The 26,815-nt window shown below is 33.7% G+C and overlaps 5 protein-coding genes across 5 annotated transcripts; all 5 read right to left on the minus strand.

Annotated features, from left to right (window-relative positions):
• Positions 1-10,842: 10,842 nt before the first annotated feature.
• LOC124941637 (F-box protein CPR1-like) lies at positions 10,843-11,740 on the minus strand. The gene is made up of 2 exons (XM_047481981.1): positions 11,281-11,740; positions 10,843-11,216 (listed from the first exon to the last, which is right to left on the minus strand). The coding sequence occupies exons 1-2, from the start codon at positions 11,738-11,740 to the stop codon at positions 10,843-10,845; spliced, it is 834 nt and encodes a 277-aa protein (XP_047337937.1).
• A 588-nt stretch (positions 11,741-12,328) lies between these two features.
• Positions 12,329-13,382, minus strand: LOC124941638 (F-box/kelch-repeat protein At3g06240-like). Its single transcript, XM_047481982.1, has 2 exons — positions 12,959-13,382; positions 12,329-12,894 (listed from the first exon to the last, which is right to left on the minus strand). The coding sequence occupies exons 1-2, from the start codon at positions 13,380-13,382 to the stop codon at positions 12,329-12,331; spliced, it is 990 nt and encodes a 329-aa protein (XP_047337938.1).
• A 2,238-nt stretch (positions 13,383-15,620) lies between these two features.
• Positions 15,621-16,232, minus strand: LOC124941639 (F-box protein CPR1-like). The gene has a single exon (XM_047481983.1). It carries the CDS (start codon positions 16,230-16,232, stop codon positions 15,621-15,623), a length of 612 nt encoding a protein of 203 aa, XP_047337939.1.
• A 103-nt stretch (positions 16,233-16,335) lies between these two features.
• LOC124941640 (F-box protein CPR1-like) lies at positions 16,336-18,253 on the minus strand. The gene is made up of 3 exons (XM_047481984.1): positions 17,820-18,253; positions 17,296-17,728; positions 16,336-16,524 (listed from the first exon to the last, which is right to left on the minus strand). Exons 1-3 carry the CDS (start codon positions 18,251-18,253, stop codon positions 16,336-16,338), a joined length of 1,056 nt encoding a protein of 351 aa, XP_047337940.1.
• A 4,384-nt stretch (positions 18,254-22,637) lies between these two features.
• Positions 22,638-23,606, minus strand: LOC124941645 (thaumatin-like protein 1). Its single transcript, XM_047481990.1, has 2 exons — positions 23,514-23,606; positions 22,638-23,417 (listed from the first exon to the last, which is right to left on the minus strand). The coding sequence occupies exons 1-2, from the start codon at positions 23,604-23,606 to the stop codon at positions 22,638-22,640; spliced, it is 873 nt and encodes a 290-aa protein (XP_047337946.1).
• Between the last annotated feature and the right edge of the window lie 3,209 nt (positions 23,607-26,815).

The following is a 26,815-nucleotide window of genomic DNA, read 5'->3' on the forward strand; positions in this document are numbered from 1 at the left end:
AAAAGGTTTCATCTCAATTTACTGTTGTTTTCTTATTGGACCTATAAATGAGATGTCATTTCCTGTGCAGGGACTAGAGAAGTATGTCATGACGAAGTTATTCACCCGTGTATTTGCTTCAGTGCCTGAAGATTAGGCACAACTTGATGAGCATTTGCATGAAAAGATGGCCCTGCTTCAACAATTTGTTCGACCTGAAACTTTAGATATCAAACCGGCATTTCTGAATGAATCATCTTGGTTGGTGAGTATAAGAATATATTTATAAGATTAAATCTTCTGTCCGTCCCAGTCTCCCAGACCCAATGGGATAAATCATAATAGTAGCAATGATAATGAGCTACTAGTGGATAAGAATTAGTACTAAATTTTCATGAATTATATCAAAATCATAATTTAACCCTCTAGTGTAGTTACATGCCTACTGTTCTTAATGCAAGATGACAAGTTTGAACATTTTGAAATTAGATTCTCAACATAATTAAATTCTCCTTCTTAGTCGCTCACAATATTTTGCATGTCATCATTTCAAAGATTTAGTCATAATCCAGTAAAATCTGTATGTATTTGCTCTTTCCATTTCATTCTGATCACAGGAAAGCTAAAATGAGTTTGATCTTTTCATTCTACTTCAAACGACATGATTTTTAATTGTGTAAAATTGGAATGAACTTCTCATCTAGTTTTCAGATGCATGCTTTCTGAGTTTTGATTGAACGTTGGATATTTCTACTAGATGTATGATAAGATCTAGTCAAATATATAGTATTTGCTTCAGTTGCTTGTTGAAATGCTGGATGCTGCTTCGTTTGAATAAGAGACTAAGTGAGATTTAGTAACATTGAATTTCGTGCTGAATGATTACAGAGTACATATGATTATGGAAGAGATTATAATGTTTTATTTTCTTTGAAATTTGATAGTATGAGAATAATTAACTTGTAGAGTTTACATATTTCTATTAGATGTATGATAAGATATAGTCAAATATATATCACTTGCTTCAATTGCTTGTTGAAATGTCGGATGCTGCTTCGTTTGAATAAGAGATGATTGTAGGCTAAGTGAGGTTTAGTAACCTTGAATTTCAGTGCTGAATGATTACATATCGTAATGAAAGAAATTAGAATGTTTTGTTTTCTTTGAAATTTGTTCAAATACTATCCAAGTAAATGAATAAGGAAGAACACAGACAAACACTGAACTTGTTTTAGAAGTATTCCTTAATTAAATTACCAATAAGAGTCAAGAAGAAGATTCAGAGTGGTTGAATCTTCATCTTTTTTAGAATTAATAATTTATATTTTGTTTGCTAGACTGACATATAACCTCTAATGCATTTATGTGTGCAAGGATGTGGATAAGACCCTCGATAATTGTGCAAATCAGTTGGAGCTAAAATGAGAGTATAGTTTAATATTTTTTTTTGTTAAGAGTATATTTTATTGGAGTTACCGATACACTATTAATGATACACTATTAATGAGTTTTTTTTTTTTTTTTTTTATGTTAGACATACTTTTGAAAAATAATTAAAAACTATTGATACACTTTTGTTAATGTTTTTTTATGTTAGGAACTATTGAGTGATACATTTTGTATTTTATTTTTAAGTGAATATTATTTTTGACTTAATAATACTTTTAAAAATAATTATTTATTTGTTTTAAATATTATTATTAAAGTTTTTAAATACTTAATGTATTATAAGAAATAATTAGAAAAATAAAATTTAAAAATAAATATATTAATTTCTGACAAATATTTCTATGGAAAACAAGAATTTTCTAACGGATATTCCTATGAAAACAAGAGAACATTTTGACGGATATTCCTACGGAATAGTTTCCAATGAAATAATCTGTCTAAAATATTGTCGTAAATTACGTAGTAAATACAAAGGAAAATTTCCAGTGAAATTTTATGTCATAAACATCGGCGAAATATTCGTCATAAATTCCGTAGTAAAAGTGACGAATATATTATGTAAGAAATATTATCACAATATGGCATGGTGGAAAAACCGTCACAAATATTTCTGACAAATTATTTATTCGTCGAAAGATTTACTGACGAGTGATATACCGACATTTATTATAAAAATGGAAAATATGTCAATAATTATAAATTCGTCAAAAATTCCGTAAGAAATAAACGTCACAAATAGCTCAAATTCTTGTAGTTTAACTAAGTCAGGATCAAATCCAAAAATCTCATTTGAGCTCTGAAAGTTAAAAAAACACAAAAAAATGTTCTCTACAAAACTTTTCATCCTAATTTTCTAGAAAACCTCTTATTTTAACAAAATCAAATTCTTTGGAATTTCATCAAGTAAGTTGAAAAGACTAAAGTTTTACCTATGAAAATATATTACTAATTATTCCAAAGATTTCTATTTTGATAAGCTGATCAATCATGAATGAGAAATAAAGAAGCATTAATAAAATTCTCAACACAATAAAAGTAAGCATAAAATGTAATATTAAGTAAAATAGAGGTATGATGGGAATACTCGATCATCGAAAACATATTTGCAATTGTCTAAAAATATAACAAAATTTGAAATGTTTGTATAGCTCCAAAAGTGAGCTGCCACTACAAGCCTAAGCAAGAATTATACTTATACTTTACCATCTAGTTATCTAGCTTCTGCAACATTGACAGAAACTAGACTTTCTAAACAAGAACCAACAACATCAAATTTGTAAGAATCATTGTTTTCCCCGGAATGAAACATAATACTTTTTTGCGACCCCAATTCTAAGTCATACCAAACAAGACTAAATTATTGATACTCAAAAGTAGTTTCTTACCACTTTTTGAAAAAGCAACAGATTTCACCACATGTCTAAATGGAATAGGGATATTTTGCGCCAATCTCGACCAAGATTCTTTCTGAAGGAATTGTGTCCTTTAATTTAATGTGCAATGACTAAACTTGGATAGGACAAATTAACAGATATAATTTAATCCGATTATTTTAGGAGTCGTAGTGCTTTGCTAGAATCCAACTACGATTAATGGGGTTAAACCTATAACTATTATAATCGGGTCCTATGAGGTCACAAACTTAGAGTTGACCGACTAGATAAACGAGAAAGATGGTTAATTATTAATACATATTAGATATTATTAATAATAAGAAATATTATTTATTTGTGAAATAAAATAATATATAATTAATACCTATTAGATATTATTAATAATAAGAAATATTATTTATTTGTAAAATAAAATAATATATAATTAATGGTTAATTATTGAGTTAAGATTGTGAAATAAAATAATATATAATTAATGGTTAATTATGGAGTTAAGATTGTGAAATAAAATAATATATAATTAATGGTTAATTATGGAATTTTATTTAATACAAAAGGATTCACTTATTTGCAAGAAAACGGAAACGAATAGAGAGAGAATTGTTCCTTTTTTAAAAACGGCTTTTGCTATATTACGGTGAGAACTCCAAGAGGAAGAAATCATCTTTTAATCTAGCAATTGGATTGCTTCCCCTTTGTCTTTTTCATCCTAGCAGTCGAAAGTAAAGAGATCTAGTCGGGCTCGTGTGGACCAAGTAGAGGAGCAACACATGGGGCTCTCGACTATTCATTACTACCAGATCTGATCCGGTTCACGCATCAAAGGTATATTTCTATAAACTATATATCATTATTCTATCAATTATGCATGATCATATGATTAGATGTTTAGATTAGATTTATAAATTATTCCGCCGCAAACATCTAATTAACCATCAGTGGTATTAGAGCCAGGTTGCATATATTGAAAGGATCAATAAATTAACTGTTAATTTTGATACGGATCTATATCGATGATATAATTTTACATAGATTAAGATGTAAAACTATCTTTAAGAAAATAAAAAAATATTTATTTTAATTGGATTATATAAATATTTGGATCAAATAAATATGATATATTTGTTTTCTAAAAGTTAGGAAATCCCACTTATTAAAGATTAATATTTTTCTAGTATGACCCAGAAATACGATCTGAGCATCGTTATGTTTTCTTATAACACGATCTACGTGTCGTTATGTATTTTGTAATTTATTTTGATAATTAGATTATTATAAATAATTATGTAATACAAATAAGAAACATGAAGTTCAAGGATGAAGATCCATGAAGGGTGCAAGCATGGAGACCAAAGAAGTTTAGTTCTTTATATATTTTTTTTGCATCTTAGGGGCCATACTAGGATCACAATTTTCATTGCATTGTTTTTATTTATAATAATTTTCACTAATAAATAAAAGACAATCAAAACTTAAGTTCCTAAAGAAAATTGGGGCAATGTCTTTCCGTGTCATGACCCATGAAGTTTATGGTTTTGGTTGGATAGGTTTCGCAAAAGCGAGGGTGTCTTTCCTCAACCTTAGGCTCCTGAGGATGAATCTATACGGGGATTCATAAACCTTGATACGGTTGTACCCAACAAGAGACCAAAAGGCAAAGTTTTGGATCTTGAGGCATGGGGATGAATCCTACATTGGATGTGGATCATCAACCAAGAATTATAAGAAGTTATAATTAGTAATTGTTACTTACCTTGAACACACAAGACCTAAGGCAGTGCAAAAGTACGTTGGGGATTGTCTGTAATGGGATCTTGGAATCATTTTATTCATAAGGGACTATAAAAACTTGAATAAAATGTGCATTCACTTATTTTAAATTGTTCAATTATAAGTATTTTGCAAATTTCAAAACATAAACTGATTTGTATGTCATTTATATTCTGAAGAATATGTCGAACGATAATTTGAAATTCTCTCTGCGCTCAATTGTTGAGAAAAACAAGCTCAATGAAACGAACTTCCTTGATTGGGAAAGGAATCTGAGAATTATTCTCAGGTCTGAGGGACGTGAGGACGTCCTAACTACCCCTATCCCTACTGTGACTGGAACCTCATCAGATGAAGAGAAGGCAACATCAACTCGGGTGAAAACTGAAGCATTACCTGTTACTTGCCTCATGCTAGCTGCAATGGAGCCTGAATTGCAAAAGAGGTTTTTGCATTCTGATGCTTATACTATCATAACTGAACTGAAAACGCTGTTTCAGGATCAGGCAAGGATAGAGCGATATGAGACTCACAAGGCTATACTTGATAGCAAGCTTGTGAAGGGAAAACCAGTGAGTCCTCATGTGATTAGCCTGACTGGGCTTTTCAAGAGGATGGAAAATCTGGGGACCCCATATGACCAAGAGTTGGCCACTAATATTGTTCTTAGATCCTTACATGATGGTTTTGCATTATTTAGAATGCAATACCATATGAATGGTCTAAAGCACGATCTGAATGAGCTCCATAACATGCTTAAAAATGCTGAAGGCAATATTATTGATGACAAGAAGAAGGAAGTTCTAAATGTCAACAATGGGAAGGGGTTTAAGAAGGTGGCTAAGAAAAAGAACAATAACCAAGGGAAAGGCAAGCAAGTTGCCAAACCCAAAGGTGGTGAGAAGCCAAAGATGGCTCCTAATCATGATTGTTTTTACTGCAAGGCCAAGGGACACTGGAAAAGAAATTGTCCCAAGTACCTAGAAGACAAAAAGAATGGGACTGTGAGTTCCACTTCAGGTATTTATGTTATTGAGATTATGACAACCGATGTTCTCACATTAAATAATGGTCCTACTTGGGTATTAGATACTGCATGTGGTGCTCACATTATTTCATATGTGCAGGGACTTAGAAATAAAAGACAAGTGAAGAAAGGAGAGATAGACCTGCGCGTTGGAAATGGAGCAAGTGTTGCTGCACTTACCGTAGGAGATTTAATTCTATCTTTACCTACTAGTTTAATATTAGAACTGAATAATTGTTATTATGTTCCTTGCATTACTAAGAATCTTGTTTCGGTTGCTGTATTACATTCTGAAGGTTTTGAATTTAGCATTAAAAATGGAAATATTTCTGTTTTTAAGAATGATATTTTCTATGCGACTGCTCCAATGAGTAATGGGCTCTTTGTATTAGATCTCAAATCAGAATTGTATAACATAAATAACAAAAGACAAAAATTAAATAGTTTGAGTGAGGCCTACCTATGACATTGTCGATTGGGTCACATTAGTGCGAATCGCATGAAGAAGATCCCCAAAGATGGGCTTCTAAAAGACATGGAATTTGAATCCATTGATACATGTGAATCATGTCCGATGGGCAAGATGACAAGGTCACCTTTCAAAGGAACGTTTGAAAAGGCTACTAAACTACTGGGCGTAATACATACTAATGTATGTGGTCCAATGAGCACTGAAGCTAGAGGTGGCTATAGATACTTCATCACATTTACTGATGACATGAGTAGATATGGGTATATTTACCTTATGTCACATAAATTAGAGTCCTTTGAAAAGTTCAAGAAATTTCAAAACGAAGTAGAGACTCAAAGTGGCAAGAAAATAAAAGCACTTCGATCTGATCGTGGTGGTGAGTACTTGAGCCACGAATTTGATCATCATTTGAAAAACTGTGGGATAGTCACACAGTTGTCTACCCCAGGAACACCTCAACTAAATGGTGTGTCTGAAAGGAGAAATAGGACTTTGTTAGACATGGTCCGATCAATGATGAGTTTTGTTAATCTTCCGGTATCCTTCTGGGGATATGCCCTCACTACCGCTGTACTTACACTAAATAGGACTCCGTCAAGAACTGTAAACAAAACTCCATATGAGATATGGACTGGAAAGGTTCCAAAGTTGTCTTTTCTGAAAATATGGGGATGTGAAACTTATGTAAAGCGTTTACAAATAGAGAAGCTTGCCCCAAAATCAGATAAATGCTTTTTTATAGGGTATCCAAAAGGAAGTTTCTGATATTACTTCTACAATCCAACTCAGTAAAAGGTGTTTGTTGTAAAGGATAGTGTTTTTTTGGAAAGAGAGTTCCTTTCCAACAAGTCAAGTGGGAGAAATATTCATCTTGAAACAGTTCAAGATGATGAAGAGAAACAAACTCAACAACAAAATGACATGGATGATGTCGATGCAGAGATGATTACTTTTGAAGGCTCAGGGCCTCAGAACATCTAAGAACCAGAACAAGAGGATCTATAAACAATTGTAGATCATGTTCCGAATTTAGTTGTTGAACAAGTTGAACCCACTCGTAGATCGGAAAGGCCAAGGGTACAACCAAGAAGTTATGATGATTTCATCTTAAATGTAAGACTTGATGTTCTTATGCTAGAACATAGTGAGCCTTCGACCTATAAGCAAGTGGTGACGGGTCCAGACTCCAATAAATGGCTTGACGCCATGAGGTCTGAAATGGATTCGATGTTTGAAAATCAAGTATGGGACTTGATAGATTTGCCAGATGGGGTAAAACCCATAGGAAGCAAATGGATTTTCAAACTCAAAAATGACAAGGATGGAAATACATCTGTTTACAAGGCAAGACTAGTTGCCAAAGGTTTTAAACAAATTCATGGTATAGACTATGACGAGACATTTTCACCAGTTGTCATGATTAGATCCATTAGGATAATCCTAGCTATTGCTGCATATTATGACTATGAGATATGGCAAATGGATGTCAAAACCGCTTTTCTAAATGGTTTTTTGGAAGAGGATGTGTACATGACACAACCTGAAGGTTTTGAAGATCCAAATCATGCTGGGAAGGTATGCAAGCTTAAGAAGTCCATTTATGGACTTAAGCAAGCATCCAGGAGTTGGAACTTTCGATTTGATGAAAAGATCAAAGAGTTTGAATTCATTAGATGCGAAGAGGATCTTTGTGTTTACAAGAAGTTTAGTGGGAGTAAGGCAGCCTTCTTAGTCTTGTATGTGGATGACATACTACTTATTGGGAATGACATTCCGATGCTAGAGTCTGTAAAAGAATGGCTGAAGAAATGTTTCTCAATGAAAGACTTAGGAAAGACCGAGTATATACTTGGAATTAAGATAGATCTAAGAGGCTTCTTGGATTAAGTCAAAGAACTTATATTGATAAGATTCTTAATAGATTCAAGATGCAAGATTCCAAGAAGGGATTTTTACCCATTCAACAAGGTGTATATTTTAGCAAGACGCAGTGTCCTAAAACACTTGCTGAGCTTGAGAAGATGAACAAGATCTCATATGTTTCTGCTATAGGATCTATCATGTATGCCATAGTATGTACACATCCAGATGTTACATATGCTTTGAGCATGTGTAGCAGATACCAATCAAGTCCTGGAGAAGCACACTAGAGTGCAACTAAGAATATCCTGAAGTACTTAAGAAGAACAAATGATGATTTCTTAGTATATGGGGGAGATGAAAAATTGATCGTACAAGGCTATACTGATGCAAGCTTTTAGACTGACCGAGATGGCTTTGAGTCTCAATCGGGTTATGTCTTTATCCTTAACGGAGGAGCTGTGAGCTGGAAGAGCTCCAAGCAAGGTACTATAGCAGATTCTACAACAGAGGCTGAGTACATTGCTGCTAGTGAAGTAGCAAAGGAGGCCGTTTGGATAAGGAAGTTCCTAGATGAACTCAGTGTTGTTCCTAGCATTTCAATGTCTATCGACATCTATTGTGACAACAATGGTGCCATAGCTCAGGCAAAGGAACCGAGTTCGAGCTCCAAATCCAGACACGTTATGAGAAAGTATCACCTTATTCGACACATCATCACTATGGGTGATATTAGGATGTGTAAGGTTCATACTGATGACAACATTGCAAATCCATTAACCAAACCTATGCCTAGGCCCAAGCATGAGAGTCACACTAGGGCTAAGGGTCTCAAGCACATTGGAGAATGGTTTTGAGTTTGCTTTTGTATTACATTATGTATTTATGAGTGTTAGACACTAGTTTTATGTTTGACTTGATGATTTTATGATATATGATATTTCATCCTTATTTATATTGTTTTTATCGACATTGAATAATATGTCCAAATAATTCATTATTAACAAATGGGATCACCTTAAATGTTCTGGTGAATGAAACCCCATTAAGTGAAATGAAGTTTTGAATTATTAAAAGTCTATAGTTTGAAATTATCAAATGGACATAGATGATTTTATAAGTTACTATATTGTAAGCTGACTGATAGCATCAGGTTTCATGGGCTATAAGGACATGGAGATGTCTAGTCAATTACATATATGTGTATGGATGATACATGTAAGACTGACCCACCTTAAGACTCTCCAAAAAAGATTGTAGAGTTTTAAGTTAAACCATGTTTAGTAGATTCCTAAGACATGAGTATGTTGTGGCCTCACTTGATGATTGGTATTTCTTTGACACTGTTAAACGCTTTCCGTAAAAAGGGAGTTATAAAGGCAGTAGTTGGGATTGCTAAAAATTGAGTGGGAGCCATAGTCATACAAGAATGGAGAAGTCCTCCTACTTCATGTATACTGTGATACATTGAACATGAATGGTGTCTCGACCACTTGAGAGCAAGAACTGAAAATGCATGGCCATGCTCAGATGGGTTAATATGAATCATCCGTTTAATTGACAGTTCAAACTCAGAGTTCAAGAAACATATTTGATAGAAAGGTATGAATGTTACCATATCATCAAATAAAGACATTAAGAGACAAATGTATCTTATATTGCACACTTGTTTAAGGACAAGTGGGAGATTGAAGGAATTGTGTCCTTTAATTTAATTACAATAACTAAACTTGGATAGGACAAATTAACAGATATAATTTAATCCGATTATTTTAGGAGTCGTAGTGATTTGCTAGAAGCTAACTACGATTAATGGGGTTAAACCTATAACTATTATAATCGGGTCCTATGAGGTCACACACTTAGAGTTGACCGACTAGATAAACGAGAAAGATGATTAATTATTAATACATATTAAATATTATTAATAATAAGAAATATTATTTATTTGTGAAATAAAATAATATATAATTAATACATATTAGATATTATTAATAATAAGAAATATTATTTATTTATGAAATAAAATAATATATAATTAATACATATTAGATATTATTAATAATAAGAAATATTATTTATTTGTAAAATAAAATAATATATAATTAATGGTTAATTATGGAGTTAAGATTGTGAAATAAAATAATATATAATTAATGGTTAATTATGGAGTTAAGATTGTGAAATAAAATAATATATAATTAATGGTTAATTATGGAATTTTATTTAATACAAAAGAATTCACTTGTTTGCAAAAAACGGAAACGAATAGAAAGAGAATTGTTCCTCTTTTAAAAACGACTTTTGCTATATTACGGTGAGAACTCCAAGAGGAAGAAATCATCTTTTAATCTAGCAATTGGATTGCTTCCCCTTTGTCTTTTTCGTCCTAGCAGTCGAAAGTAAAGAGATCTAGTCGGGCTCGTGTGGACCAAGTAGAGGAGCAACACGTGGGGCTCTCGACTATTCATTACTACTAGATCTGATCCGGTTCACGCATCAAAGGTATATTTCTATAAACTATATATCATGATTCTATCAATTATGCATGATCATATGATTAGATATTTAGATTAGATCTATAAATTATTCCACTGCGAACATCTAATTAACAACCACTTTCTCCCCACCGTACTCATTTAGCAACCATACATCCACAATCCCCGAATAGTAGTGACAAGTTAACGCTAAACATTCTCCTAAGCTAGACAAACATGAGGGTGTTGAATTACCCTGTATGTCTCAGTCCCAAGATGAAAGGCAAGAATTGAAAGTTTATCATTCATCCCAACCGACATCCAGTGCATCGCTCCACCAACTATTGCATTTATCGATGTCTCCAAATCCGGATGGTGATCGGAATGTTTGTTTGCCTTATGCCACAAATTTGTTCACAAACTATAAACTTTAAGCTCGTAATAGATGACGTCACCTAGAACAACCACAACTCTCACCACTTTGTAATCGTCACTAATTTTATCATATCCAATTCCATAAGTGGAATATTTGTGACGGTAAGAATGATTTGGGATTTCAACCGAGGTGGGAGGCAGTTTTATAGACTTCCTAGATGACGGATTCCATAAAACGACGATGTCTAGCGTATATGTCATGAAGACCAATCCATCATTGTAGCGCCCCAAACCGGTTCTATTATCATGACGCCTTAACGGATTGTAACCGTTGTTATCATAACCAAAACCATCCGAAACATATTCGTGAATGTTGGATTGTGTTAAGTCCGAGTCGAGTGCGTAAGGCAGGTCTATAAATCTTTTGGTTGAGGAATTCCATAAAAGGACAATGTCCATGGCACTCGATAGGCAAACCAGTCAGTCCATCACAAGATCCCCAAATACTGGTCCTATAATTCAGATTACTCAAGGGATTGTAATTTACCTCTACCGGTTGAAGATATCCGTCATCCTTCTCTAGGGAATCAAAATCCACACGATAGAAGTTCGAGGCACGATTAATGCAACTCATATACATATTAAGGTTAATCTTGGATTGAACCGATTGCTTAAGATGCAATTTCACGAAATAGGGGCTACTGATTAGGGCGAGACAAGATTTAGATATACACCTTAATCCGAGCAGAGACTGAATAGGCAATCGACAAAAGATTTTTTCCAAAATCTCATCGGAACTCCTTTCTTGTATATCATCGGGCAATTTATGCACCTTCTTTCTACGCAAGAAGAAGAACTTCTTTCTACGCAAGAAGAAGAACTTCTTTCTACGCAAGAAAAAGAAGAAGACTGATTTTATAAAATTCATCAGCTCCATTTTCTTCTCTTTGATTGCAGTTCACTCTTGAGTTTTCTTGAGTCTTGGAAGTTGCACTTTGGCTGAGCGCTGCAGTTTGTTAGCAATATATCGTTCAATTTCAAATTATGAATCATAATTAATAATTTATTTTATTTTATTTGGAAAATGTTTCATTATGAATCATAATTAATAATTAAACTGTAAAAAAATGATTTAAAATTTATACTTTAACTAAAACTTAAAAATTAATCGAAAATATATTTAATTTTGATTGCTTCCCCTTTGTCTTTTTCGTCCTAGCAGTCGAAAGTAAAGAGATCTAGTCGGGCTCGTGTGGACCAAGTAGAGGAGCAACACGTGGGGCTCTCGACTATTCATTACTACCAAATTCGATCCGGTTCACGCATCAAAGGTATATTTCTATAAACTATATATCATGATTCTATCAATTATGCATTATCATATTATTAGATGTTTAGATTAGATCTATAAATTATTCCGCTGCGAACATCTAATTAACCAACACTTTCTTCCCACCGTACTCATTTAGCAACCATACATCCACAATCCCCGAATAGTAGTGACAAGTTAACGCTAAACATTCTCCTAAGCTAGACAAACATGAGGGTGTTGAATTACCCTGTATGTCTCAGTCCCAAGATGAAAGGCAAGAATTGAAAGTTTATCATCCATCCCAACCGACATCCAGTGCATCGCTCCACCAGCTATTGCATTTATCGATGTCTCCAAATCTGGATGGTGATCAGAATGTTTGTTTGCCTTATGCCAAATATTTGTTCTCAAATTATAAACTTTAACCTCGTAATAGATGGCTTCACCTAGAACAACCACAACTCTCACCACTTTGTAATCGTCACTAAATTTATCATACCCAATTCCATAAGTGGAATATTTGTGACGGTAAGAATGATTTGGGATTTCAACCGAGGTGGGAGGCAGTTTTATAGACTTCCTAGACGACGGATTCCATAAAACGACGATGTCCAGCGTATATGTCATGAAGACCAATCCATCATTGTAGCGCCCCAAACCGGTTCTATTATCATGACGCCTTAACGGATTGTAACCGTTGTTATCATAACCAAAACCATCCGAAACATATTCGTGAATGTTGGATTGTGTTAAGTCCGAGTCGAGTGCGTAAGGCAGGTCTATAACTCTTTTGGTTGAGGAATTCCATAAAAGGACAATATCCATGGCACTCGATAGGTAAACCAGTCAGTCCATCACAAGATCCCCAAATATTGGTCCTATAATTCAAATGACTCAAGGGATTGTAATTTACCTCTACCGGTTGAAGATATCCGTCATCCTTCTCTAGGGAATCAAAATCCACACGATAGAAGTTCGAGGCACTATTAATGTAACTCATATACAGATTAAGGTTGATCTTGGATTGAACCGATTGCTTCAGATGCAATTTCACGAAATAGGGGCTACTGATTAGGGTGAGACAAGATTTAGATATACACCTTAATCCGAGCAGAGACTGAACAGGCAATCGACAAAAGATTTTTTCCAGAATCTCATCGGGCAATCGGCAAAAACTCCTTTCTTGTATATCATCGGGCAATTTATGCACCTTCTTTCTACGCAAGAAGAAGAAGAAGACTGATTTTATAAAATTCCTCAGCTCCATTTTTTTCTCTGTGATTGCAGTTCACTCTTGAGTTTTTTTGAGTCTTGGAAGTTGCACTTTGGCTGAGCGCTGCAGTTTGTTAGCAATATATCGTTCAATTTCAAATTATGAATCATAATTAATAATTTATTTTATTTTATTTGGAAAATTTTTCATTATGAATCATAATTAATAATTAAACTGTAAAAAAATGATTTAAAATTTATACTTTGACTAAAACTTAAAAATTAATCGAAAATATATTTAATTTTGATTGCTTCCCCTTTGTCTTTTTCGTCCTAGCAGTCGAAAGTAAAGAGATCTAGTCGGGCTCGTGTGGACCAAGTAGAGGAGCAACACGTGGGGCTCTCGACTATTCATTACTACCAAATTCGATCCGGTTCACGCATCAAAGGTATATTTCTATAAATTATATATCATGATTCTATCAATTATGCATGATCATATGATTAGATGTTTAGATTAGATCTATAAATTATTCCGCTGCGAACATCTAATTAACCAACATTTTCTCCCCACCGTACTCATTTAGCAACCATACATCCACAATCCCCAAATAGTAGTGACAAGTTAACGCTAAACATTCTCCTAAGCTAGAAAAACATGAGGGTGTTGAATTACTCTGTATGTCTTAGTCCCAAGATGAAAGGCAAGAATTGAAAGTTTATTATCCATCCCAACCGACATCCAGTGCATCGCTCCACCAGCTATTGCATTTATCGATGTCTCTAAGTCTGGATGGTGATCGGAATGTTTGTTTGCCTTATGCCAAATATTTGTTCTCAAACTATAAACTTTAACCTCGTAATAGATGGCTTCACCTAGAACAACCACAACTCTCACCACTTTGTAATCGTCACTAAATTTATCATACCCAATTCCATAAGTGGAATATTTGTGACGGTAAGAATGATTTGGGATTTCAACCGAGGTGGGAGGCAGTTTTATAGACTTCCTAGACGACGGATTCCATAAAACGACGATGTCCAGCGTATATGTCATGAAGACCAATCCATCATTTTAGCGCCCCAAACCGGTTCTATTATCATGACGCCTTAACGGATTGTAACCGTTGTTATCATAACCAAAACCATCCGAAACATATTCGTGAATGTTGGATTGTGTTAAGTCCGAGTCGTGTGCGTAAGGCAGGTCTATAACTCTTTTGGTTGAGGAATTCCATAAAAGGACAATGTCCATGTCACTCGATATGCAAACCAGTCAGTCCATCACAAGATCCCCAAATATTGGTCCTATAATTCAGATGACTCAAGGGATTGTAATTTACCTCTACCGGTTGAAGATATCCGTCATCCTTCTCTAGGGAATCAAAATCCACACGATAGAAGTTCGAGGCACGATTAATGCAACTCATATACAGATTAAGGTTGATCTTGGATTGAACCGATTGCTTCAGATACAATTTCACGAAATAGGGGCTACTGATTAGGGTGAGACAAGATTTAGATATACACCTTAATCCGAGCAGAGACTGAACAAGCAATCGACAAAAGATTTTTTCCAGAATCTCATCAGAACTCCTTTCTTGTATATCATCGGGCAATTTATGCATCTTCTTTCTACGCAAGAAGAAGAACTTCTTTCTACGCAAGAAGAAGAAGACTGATTTTATAAAATTTATCAGCTCCATTTTCTTCTCTTTGATTGCAGTTCACTCTTGAGTTTTCTTGAGTCTTGGAAGTTGCACTTTGGATGAGCGCTGCAGTTTGTTAGCAATAAATCGTTCAATTTCAAATTATGAATCATAATTAATAATTAATTTTATTTTATTTGGAAAATGTTTCATTATGAATCATAATTAATAATTATACTGTAAAAAATGATTTAAAATTTATACTTTGACTAAAACTTAAAAATTAATCGAAAATATATTTAATTTTGATTGCTTCCCCTTTGTCTTTTTCGTCCTAGCAGTCGAAAGTAAAGAGATCTAGTCGGGCTCGTGTGGACGAAGTAGAGGAGAAACACGTGGGGCTCTTGACTATTCATTACTACCAGATCTGATCCGGTTCACGCATCAAAGGTATATTTCTATAAACTATATATCATGATTCTATCAATTATACATGATCATATGATTAGATGTTTATATTAGATCTATAAATTATTCCGCTGCGAACATCTAATTAACCAACACTTTCTCCCCACCATACTCATTTAGCAACCATACATCCACAATCCCCGAATAGTAGTGACAAGTTAACGCTAAACATTCTCCTAAGCTAGACAAACATGAGGGTGTTGAATTACCCTGTATGTCTCAGTCCCAAGATGAAAGGCAAGAATTGAAAGTTTATCATCCATCCCAACCGACATCCAGTGCATCGCTCCACCAGCTATTGCATTTATCGATGTCTCCAAATCCGGATGGTGATCGGAATGTTTGTTTGCCTTATGCCACAAATTTGTTCTCAAACTATAAACTTTAACCTCGTAATAGATGGCGTCACCTAGAACAATCACAACTCTCACCACTTTGTAATCGTCACTAATTTTATCATACCCAATTCCATAAGTGGAATATTTGTGACGGTAAGAATGATTTGGGATTTCAACCGAGGTGGGAGGCAGTTTTATAGACTTCCTAGATGACGAATTCCATAAAACGACGATGTCCAGCGTATATGTCATGAAGACCAATCCATCATTGTAGCGCCCCAAACCGGTTCTATTATCATGACGCCTTAACGGATTGTAATCGTTGTTATCATAACCAAAACCATCCGAAACATATTCGTGAATGTTGGATTGTGTTAAGTCCGAGTCGAGTGCGTAAGGCAGGTCTATAAATCTTTTGGTTGAGGGATTCCATAAAAGGACAATGTCCATGGCACTCGATAGGCAAACCAGTCAGTCCATCACAAGATCCCCAAATACTTGTCCTATAATTCAGATGACTCAAGGGATTGTAATTTACCTCTACCGGTTGAAGTTATTCGTCATCCTTCTCTAGGGAATCAAAATCCACACGATAGAAGTTCAAGGCACGATTAATGCAACTCATATACAGATTAAGGTTAATCTTGGATTGAACCGATTGCTTCAGATGCAATTTCACGAAATATGGGCTACTGATTAGGGTGAGACAAGATTTAGATATACACCTTAATCCGAGCAGAGACTGAACAGGCAATCGACAAAAGATTTTTTCCAGAATCTCATCGGGCAATCGACAAAAACTCTTTTCTTGTATATTATCGGGCAATTTATGCACCTTCTTTCTACGCAAGAAGAAGAAGACTGATTTTATAAAATTCATCAGCTCCATTTTCTTCTCTTTGATTGCAGTTCACTCTTGAGTTTTTTTTGAGACTTGGAAGTTGCACTTTGGCTGAGCGCTGCAGTTTGTTAGCAATATATCGTGCAATTTCAAATTATGAATCATAATTAATAATTAATTTTATTTTATTTGGAAAATGTTTCATTATGAATCATAATTAATAATTAAACTGTAAAAAAATGATTTAAAATTTATACTTTGACTAAAACTTAAAAATTAATCGAAAATATATTTAATTTTGATTGCTTCCCCTTTGTCTTTTTCGTCCTAGCAGTCGAAAGTAAAGAGATCTAGTCGGGATCGTGTGGACCAAGTAGAGGAGCAACAGGTGGGGCTCTCGACTATTCATTATTACCAAATTCGATCCGGTTCACGCATCAAAGATATATTTCTATAAACAATATATATCATGATTCTATCAATTATGAATGATCATATGATTAGATGTTTAGATTAGATCTATAAATTATTCCGCTGCGAACATCTAATTAACCAACACTTTCTCCCCACTGTACTCATTTAGCAACCATACATCCACAATCCCCGAATAGTAGTGACAAGTTAACGCTAAACATTCTCCTAAGCTAGACAAACATGAGGGTGTTGAATTACCCTATATGTCTCAGTCCCAAGATGAAAGGCAAGAATTGAAAGTTTATCATCCATCCCAACCGACATCCAATGCATCGCTCCACCAGCTATTGCATTTATCGATGTCTCTAAATCCGGATGGTGATCGGAATGTTTGTTTGCCTTATGCCACAAATTTGTTCTCAAACTATAAACTTTATCCTCGTAATAGATGGGCTCACCTAGAACAACCACAATTCTCACCACTTTGTAATCGTCACTAATTTTATCATACCCAATTCCATAAGTGGAATATTTGTGACGGTAAGAATGATTTGGGATTTCAACCGAGGTGGGAGGCAGTTTTATAGACTTCCTAGACGACGGATTCCATAAAACGACGATGTCCAGCGTATATGTCATGAAGACCAATCCATCATTGTAGCGCCCCAAACCGGTTATATTATCATGACGCCTTAACGGATTGTAACCGTTGATATCATAACCAAAACCATTCGAAACATATTCGTGAATGTTGAATTGTGTTAAGTCCGAGTCGAGTGCACTCGATAGGCAAACCAGTCAGTCCATCACAAGATCCCCAAATACTGGTCCTATAATTCAGATGACTCAAGGGATTGTAATTTACCTCTACCGGTTGAAGATATCCGTCATCCTTCTCTAGGGAATCAAAATCCACACGATAGAAGTTCGAGGCACGATTAATGCAACTCATATACAGATTAAGGTTGATCTTGGAATTAACCGTTTGCTTCAGATGCAATTTCACGAAATAGGGGCTACTGATTAGGGTGAGACAAGATTTAGATATACACCTTAATCCGAGCAAAGACTGAACAGGCAATCGACAAAAGATTTTTTCCAGAATCTCATCGGGCAATTGACAAAAACTCCTTTCTTGTATATCATCGGATAATTTTTGCACCTTCTTTCTACGCAAGAAGAAGAAGACTGATTTTATAAAATTCATCAGCTCCATTTTCTTCTCTTTGATTGCAGTTCACTCTTGAGTTTTCTTGAGTCTTGGAAGTTGCACTTTGGCTGAGCGCTGCAGTTTGTTAGCAATATATCGTTCAATTTCAAATTTCAAATTATGAATCATAATTAATAATTAATTTTATTTTATTTGGAAAATGTTTCATTATGAATCATACATAATTAATAATTAAACTGTAAAAAAATGATTTAAAATTTATACTTTGACTAAAACTTAAAAATTAATCAAACATATATTTAATTTTGATAAAATGAGGCAGCAGTTCATCTATCTAAACCACAGACTTATATTTGGGGACGGACATCTTTCACAAATGAATTAGCTTCCACTGCAACAAAACATTCATTCAGTGATACATTATTTCCAACGCATATTAAGCGTCGGTAAAAATTTGAAAAAAATTTTATCAACCTTTATGTATTTTATATTTATATAATTTAAATTACTATTAAAAATAATTAAATGGGAATATTGAGATACACAATATCGAACGAAACCTTGGGAGTACAATATAACTTTTATTTTTTAAATATCTTTTATTAATTTGGTTATAACTATTTCTGTTATAGGTTTAATAGTTTAGTTGTGAGAATTTAAAAAAACGAGAAATAAAAAAAAAGCAAATTTTTCAAAGATAAAAAGTCAAACCTCAAGTGTGTGGCAAGTGTCACAAAGAGTTGGAACTCAAGTGTGTGGCAAGTTTAGTTCTAGAATAAGGGCTCGTTTGTTTAGACTAAATTAAAAAATCATTTTTCATTTTTTTCACTGATAAGACGAGATCTTGTTTGATAAGAAATGACTATAATACCCTTATATTTATTATTTTGTAGAGTTTTCAAAAATAAAACGAAGATTAGTAATTTGTTTCATATTTGATGGACATTTCCGCAATTTCAGCATCAACAAACCATGACCGCATGGCCGGCTAGCTAATTTGGCCATTATATATGAAACAGATGAACCATTTGATGTCAAATGATAAAGGTTGGATTTTTCCATTACAAAACAAGCTTGATCAATTCAAGAACAGAGAGAAAGAGAAAGAGATCCACCACCCACCATTTGAACTTCTTGGAAATCAAACCCGACCATCTCCGGTGGTATACCAATTCAAAAATCAGCACCAGCTGCCCTGGTTCTAAACCAGATCGATCCATTGAAGAAGCTGCATCTGATCTTCCAATATATTCCCAAATTCCCAAATCCCCAATGGTGAATCACAATTTCCCTGTCGTTTTCATTCTGCTCATATCTCTTAGTCTCATGAATCAAGATTCCGACTGTCGGCCAATCCCAAAACCATCATCATCATCATCGGAGCAAATGGTAAAAACCCAATTTGATTTTCATAGTTTGATTCCATCAACAACAAAAGCAGACCCAATCTATGGAGCATCAAAACGAAACATTCCAGCAGGACCAAACCCACTTCACAACAGATAAGTTTTGACCGGATCAAGACCCTTCTCTGTTCTTCTCTATACTTGTAGTTTTCTCTAGTTCCCAATATCATCATGTAATTAAGAATATGCAATCAAACAAAACATTTAATAAAATTCATTAACATAATAAATTGTTATTGTTTTGACAAAGAAACATAAAACTACTTGTTGCAACTCTTGAATGCAGGGGGCAACAACTGTTATTTTAGCCTGAGGAATAGTTATAGTAGAATTACGTAGGCATTCTGTCATGCTACTTGCTATTGTTTTTGTTAAAATCGGTTCTGGGCAGAAAACAACCTACTTGCTATTGTTTTTGTTAAAATCGGTTCTGGACAGAAAACAACCGTGTAGTTAGTTCCAGCCGGGCAAGTGAAAGTACTTGTTTGGTCGTGTTTCGGGTAACTATAAGCATCCGGGCATCTATTCTTAAAGAATCCCGAAAGTTTGGTTGGTTCACAGCTACTATTTGAACTAGTGCAACAATATTGGTCGGTCTTGAATACTTCACACGGATTATTGCATCCGCCTGGTGCTTGTAGAGCGATCGGGCACTGCCCGATGATATCACCCACGCAGCTAATGTCCCTGGTGCTGCACAAGTTTGAAGATATCCATCATCCTTCTCTAGGGAATCAAAATCCACACGATAGAAGTTCGAGGCACGATTAATGCAACTCATATACAGATTAAGGTTGATCTTAGATTGAATCGATTGCTTCAGATGCAATTTCACAAAATAGGAGCTACTGATTAGGGTGAGACAAGATTTAGATATACACCTTAATCCGAGGAGTAGAGACTGAATAGGCAATCGACAAAAGATTTTTTCCAGAATCTCATCGGGCAATCGACAAAAACTCCTTTCTTGTATATCATCGGGCAATTTATGCACCTTCTTTCTACGCAAGAAGAAGACTGATTTTATAAAATTCATCAGCTCTATTTTCTTCTCTTTGATTGCAGTTCACTCTTGAGTTTTCTTGAGTCTTGGAAGTTGCACTTTGGCTGAGCGCTGCAGTTTCGTTCAATTTCAAATTATGAATCATAATTAATAATAAATTTTATTTTATTTGGAAAATATATTTAATTTTGATAAAATGAGGCAGTAGTTCATCTATCTAAACGTATATTTGGCGACGGACATCTTTCACAAATGAATTAGCTTCCAATGCAACAAAACATTCATTCAGTGATACATTATTTCCAACGCATATTAAGCGTCGGTAAAAATTTGAAAAAAATTTGACAACCTTCCTGTATTTTATATTTATATAATTTAAATTATTAATTATATCTAAAAATATAACATATATTTAAATTTGTATTTATATGATTTAAATTTCTAGGACTGTTTGGAATCATAAATTACTCTCTGCTAATTAACAAAAGTTGGAGAAAAGACTATATAAAAGAAAATTGGCAAGTCCAATTTGGAGAAAAGACTATTAAAAAAAATTAAGTGGGAATATTGAGATACACAATATCGAACAAAACCTTGGGAGTACAATCAGGGGTGGAGCACAATCAGGGGTGGAGCCAGGATTTCAAACTTATCCGGGCTAATTTTTTATTAAAAAATTTTACCCGGGCTAGTTATGTCGCCAATACCTTTTAGCGGGAAATAACCAATAACGACGGTAATATACTGTCGTTATTGGTTAAATACATATAGTCTATTTGGGGCTACCCAGGCTACAGCCCGGACCGGCTTGTACTTGGCTCCGCCCCTGAGTACAATATAACTTTTATTTTTTAAATATCTTTTATTAATTTGGTTATAACTATTTCTATTATAGGTTTAATAGTTTATTTGTGAGAATTTAAGAAAACAAATCAAATTATTGAGAAATAAAAAACAACAAATTTTTCATAGATAAAAAGTCAAACCTCAAGTGTGTTGCAAGTGTGTGTCACAAAGAGTTGGAACTCAAAATTCAATTTGTCAAATTGTGGCTTGTTTGACCAAAGGAAAGTACCTTTAAAGTTTGAAATAAAATAAAGCATTTGTAAAACTAAAAGAAGAAAATGACTCCAAACATGCCCAAATTTCTAGAATAAGGGCTTGTTTGTTTAGACTAAATTATAAAAAAAAAAAAAAACTATCTTATTTTTTCATTTTTTTTCACTGATATGACGAGATCTTGTTTGATAAGAAATGACTATAATACCCTTATATTTATTTTGTAGAGTTTTCAAAAAAATAAAACAAGATTAGTAATTTGTTTCATATTTGATGGACATTTCCGCAATTTCAGCATCAACAAACCATGCCCGCATGGCCGGCTAATTTGGCCATTATTATATATGAACAACAGATAAACCATTTGATGCCAAATGATAAAGGTTGGATCTTTCCATTACAAAACAAGCTTGAACAATTCAAGAACAGAGAGAAAGAGAAAGAGATCCACCACCCACCATTTGAACTTCTTGGAAATCAAACCCGACCATCTCCGGTATACCAATTCAAAAATCAGCACCAGCTGCCCTGGTTCTAAACCAGATCGATCCATTGAAGAAGAAGAAGAAGCTGCATCTGATCTTCCAATATATTCCCAAATTCCCAAATCCCCAATGGTGAATCACAATTTTCCTGTCATTTTCATTCTGCCCATGTCTCTTTAGTCTCATGAATCAAGATTCCGACTGTCGGCCAATCCCAAAACCATCATCATCGGAGCAAATGGTAAAAACTAAAAACCCAATTTGATTTTCATAGTTTGATTCCATCAACAACAAAAGCTGACCCAATCTATGGAGCATCAAAACAAAACATTCCAGCCGGACCAAACCCACTTCACAACAGATAAGTTTTGACCGGATCAAGACCCTTCTCTGTTCTTCTTCTCTAATCTCTATACTTCCCAATATCATCATGTAATTAAGAATATGCAATCAAACAAAACATTTAATAAAATTCATTAACATAAATTGTTATTGTTTTGACAAAGAAACATAAAACTGCTTGTTGCAACTCTTGAAGCAGGGGCAACAACTGTTATTTTAGCCAGAGGAATAGTTATAGTAGAATTACGTAGGCATTCTGTCATGCTACTTGCTATTGTTTTTGTTAAAATCGGTTCTGGGCAGAAAACAACCGTGTAGTTAGTTCCAGCCGGGCAAGTGAAAGTACTTGTTTGGTCGTGTTTCGGGTAACTATAAGCATCCGGGCATCTATTCTTAAAGAATCCCGAAAGTTTGGTTGGTTCACAGCTACTATTTGAACTAGTGCAACAATATTGGTCGGTCTTGAATACTTCACACGGGTTATTGCATCCGCCTGGTGCTTGTAGGGCGATCGGGCACTGCCCGATGATGTCACTAACACAGCTAATGTCCCTGGTGCATAAGTTTGAGATGGAACTGAATTGCATAGGCACGTTGAAACCCTCGACAAGAGACATGTCAAAGAAGTCCGAGTAGTTGTTTTGGCTCAATGTATACTCGGCCAAAGTGTTGGGAGGTGAGCCGTAGGTTTGACACTTGAGTTGCCCGTTGCAGTCCCCTGTTTGACAACTTCCTTGACCGTATTCGTTGAATTTACAGCCAGTCCTAGCCCAGATACGTCCCATTGTTCCTGAAGACGCGTTTATGAACCATGTTTGGCCTTGGTTGAGTTGTTGGCCTCCGCCTGGTATGGCTGCAGCCCAAACGGTGAAGGAGCAGTTATTGGTGATTGTGAATGTTTTTAGGTAATTAGACTATAATAACACGCGTTTATGAACATGATCGATGAAAGCTGGGGAAAGAAGGGATGTAATTAGAAGGAGAGAAATAATGGGAAAGGAGATGGATACCATTGTTAGTTTTAGGTTTGGGATTGAAAGCAGAGGATTTACATAGAAATAGGAGATAGGAATTCCATGTTCATGTGTGGTGTGGTAGACCATGAAAGACAGAGTCAAGGTGCTGGATTAATGTTCGGTCTTCGCTGATAGACTATAGTCTAAGTCAACTTATATGTTTGTCTCCCAACATTCATTAAGGTTCCGCGTTTTTATTATTATTATTATTATTATTATTATTATTATTATTATTATTATTATTATGGGGCCTTTAGTTCGGTTTTTGAGTTATTCAATTTTCTTATTTTGTATACTATTTTGAATTCGATAAATTTGAATTGGTCGAATATTCGTTTTACACAAAAACATTTAACCATAATTTAAGAAGATAGTAGTTTAACTAATTTAATATATAATAAAAATATTTAATTATTTCTAATAAATTATATAATATATAATTAAAATAAATTAGATTTTCAGTTTAGTTTTCAAGTTGAAACACTAACTCAAAAATTAAATCAAAAATCTTATTTGAATTCAAATGAGTTTAAAACTCGATTCGAAAACTGGAAATAAATTAAAATTCGAATTTGGTGAGTTATAATTCGATTGAATTTTCAGTTCATACAAAATATTGAACACTCCTAATTGTTATTTATTTATGGTAACTTCTATATTCAAATTTGGAAATAGTGGATTCAGCGATACATTTGATTAGTTGAAAATTTGTTCATTAATTTTATTATTTTAGCAAAAATATTGGTTATATATAATATGTATCAAAATTTTGAAGCATTAAAATTTTTGAAGTGAGAATTTTTTTTTTTTTTTTTTGAGTTTTTGTGAAGTCTCTTAACTAAGTGATAGCTTAAATGAATGTCGTTGTGGATAATGAGTTCGATCATTTTAAAAATAAATAAATGATGGGTTTTACCAAAATTTTAAAATAATTATACAAAAATAGTTTTAAAAAATAAATAAACAAACATAAGAGCAATAATAAAGTTTAAAAAAAATAATATAAATGAATTGTATTTGAATAAAATATATTTAAGATGTTTGTTAATCTTTATTTATTATTAACTCTAAAAACAATTTCAAACTTGATTTATTGGTGTTACATTAACACTCAACCAACTAACTCGAACCAATTTGAGGCAATTCGATTCTATTAATTAATGGTCATTTTCATTATACCCTAGTTTAGCTTAGTGAAGTTGTAAAAATGTTTTACACTTATTTTAAATTATAAAAAACTGGTTTTCTTACTAAAGTTTGTTAGAAATTTATGTGCACGAAACTCTTAATACAGCTTCTTGATGTTAAACAACCTATTATTACAACAAAAGAAGATCAAAAGATTGTTTTTTCAATCTTGTCATAAATTGAGTATTTACTATCTGTTTTTTTCAATATTGTCATTGATTGTGCATTGTAATTTTATTTATTATTTTCTATTTAGTGTATAAAGTTAATATATTGTAAATAACTTTTTCAATATATGATCTTCCAATATATTCCCATTCCCAAATCGTCAATGGTGATTCACAATTTCCCTGTCATTTTCATTCTGCTCATGTCTCTTAGTCTCATGAATCAAGATTCCAACTGTCGGCCAATCCCAAAACCATCGTCATCATCGGAGCAAATGGTAAAAACCCAATTTGATCTTCATAGTTTGATTCCATCAACAACAAAAGCAGACCTAATCTATGGAGCTTCAAAACGAAAGATTCAGATAAGTTTTGACCGGATCAAGACCCCTCTCTATTCTTCTAGTTCTAGTTACAGTATCATCAAGTAATTAAGAATATGCAATCATTTATAAAATTGTTAGGATTTCCCCAAATCCAATCTTAAACTATTTGTAAAGAAAAAGAAAAAAAAAGACACGGATTTATAGTGATTTAAATCAAATGAGTTACGTTCACTTCAACCGATACCAAATTTTACTATCACGAAGAAGAAGAAATACAAAAATTTTATCTTAAATTTTATCCCTCTAAAATTATGTCTAATGTAAACTATTAATAATAACATATTTAAAAAGTAACATTCAAGTAATAAAACATAAATAACTCTTTGTCAGGTTCAAACTCAAACCCAAATACAAAACCAATAAACTCTAATTAAATATTATAGAGTTTATTATAAATGTAGCCTCCATAAATCAACAATCTCCCACTTGAAGAATAACTTCATCATCTCTCGATCGCTAGCGGTTCTCTATCCGATGAAAATGTATGAAATTAATATATACATAATTAAAAAATATATACAAATAAAAAATATTATAAAAAAATATTCCAAACATGATTTCACTTAAAATCTACACCCCAATAAAATATTATAAAAAATATAATTTTTAAATAAATAAAAATTAAAAATTAAGGTCAATCTCAGCTCCACATCCAGGTCAAAACAAACAGGGCATGCATGCAAAAAAAATAATATTTTCTCTACTTTTAATTAATGCGTATATAAAAACACATGAGATCATTTGCTCTCAAATTATACCTGTTCTTATTTTTTCTCTCACAGGAATTTTTTTTTTTTTAAAGGATAGTTTTGCCCCCTACACGTGAGAGGGAGCATGTGGAACATGTATAAATTGGGAGAAGAGGATCTCCCCTAATATAAAAAAACAGACGATTAATAATTTATTAAGTTGACCCGTGAAGATATATAATTTTTTTTATCTCTATGAATACTGGTATTTCTCACACAACTAACCTTATATAATCTTACTCTTCCTCCTCCGAGATAGATTTCCCTCTTTGTTACTTATATCAATATATATATACTCTTATAACTTAGCTTATAACTGAGTGGCAACTAAATGTGGATATTCCAACCTCCATAAAAGGTTCTGGGTTTGAGCCCGTCAAGCGACAAGTTTTGTGTCTAGTTAAATAGTTAAGTGTTTGCGAGCCATATGCTTAACTCTCTTGTGGTCACATTTTTATCCCTTTTTCTAACTTAGAGACAACAAAAGTTGGATATCCCCAGCTTCCTTGAGAGGTCCTGAGTTCGAGCTCGTTAGCCGGAAAATTCTGCGTCTAGTTAAATGATTAAATGTGTTTACGGGCTATGTGTTTAACCTTTTGTGGCCACATTTTTTTCAATATAGATAGAGGCGGATCTATCAATAAAAATCATGATGATGTTGCCATTGTTGATGATTTTTTTATTGTTTGTTATAATGATGTTGAAAATGTTAATATATCTTGTGATGAGATTGATTGGATTGTGGACAATTGTGCTTCTACTAATGTTACATCACAACGAGATTTTTTTTTCAAAATATGAGGCTG

This window comes from Impatiens glandulifera, chromosome 6 (assembly GCF_907164915.1).
Source record: "Impatiens glandulifera chromosome 6, dImpGla2.1, whole genome shotgun sequence".
Taxonomy (NCBI): Eukaryota; Viridiplantae; Streptophyta; class Magnoliopsida; order Ericales; family Balsaminaceae; genus Impatiens; species Impatiens glandulifera.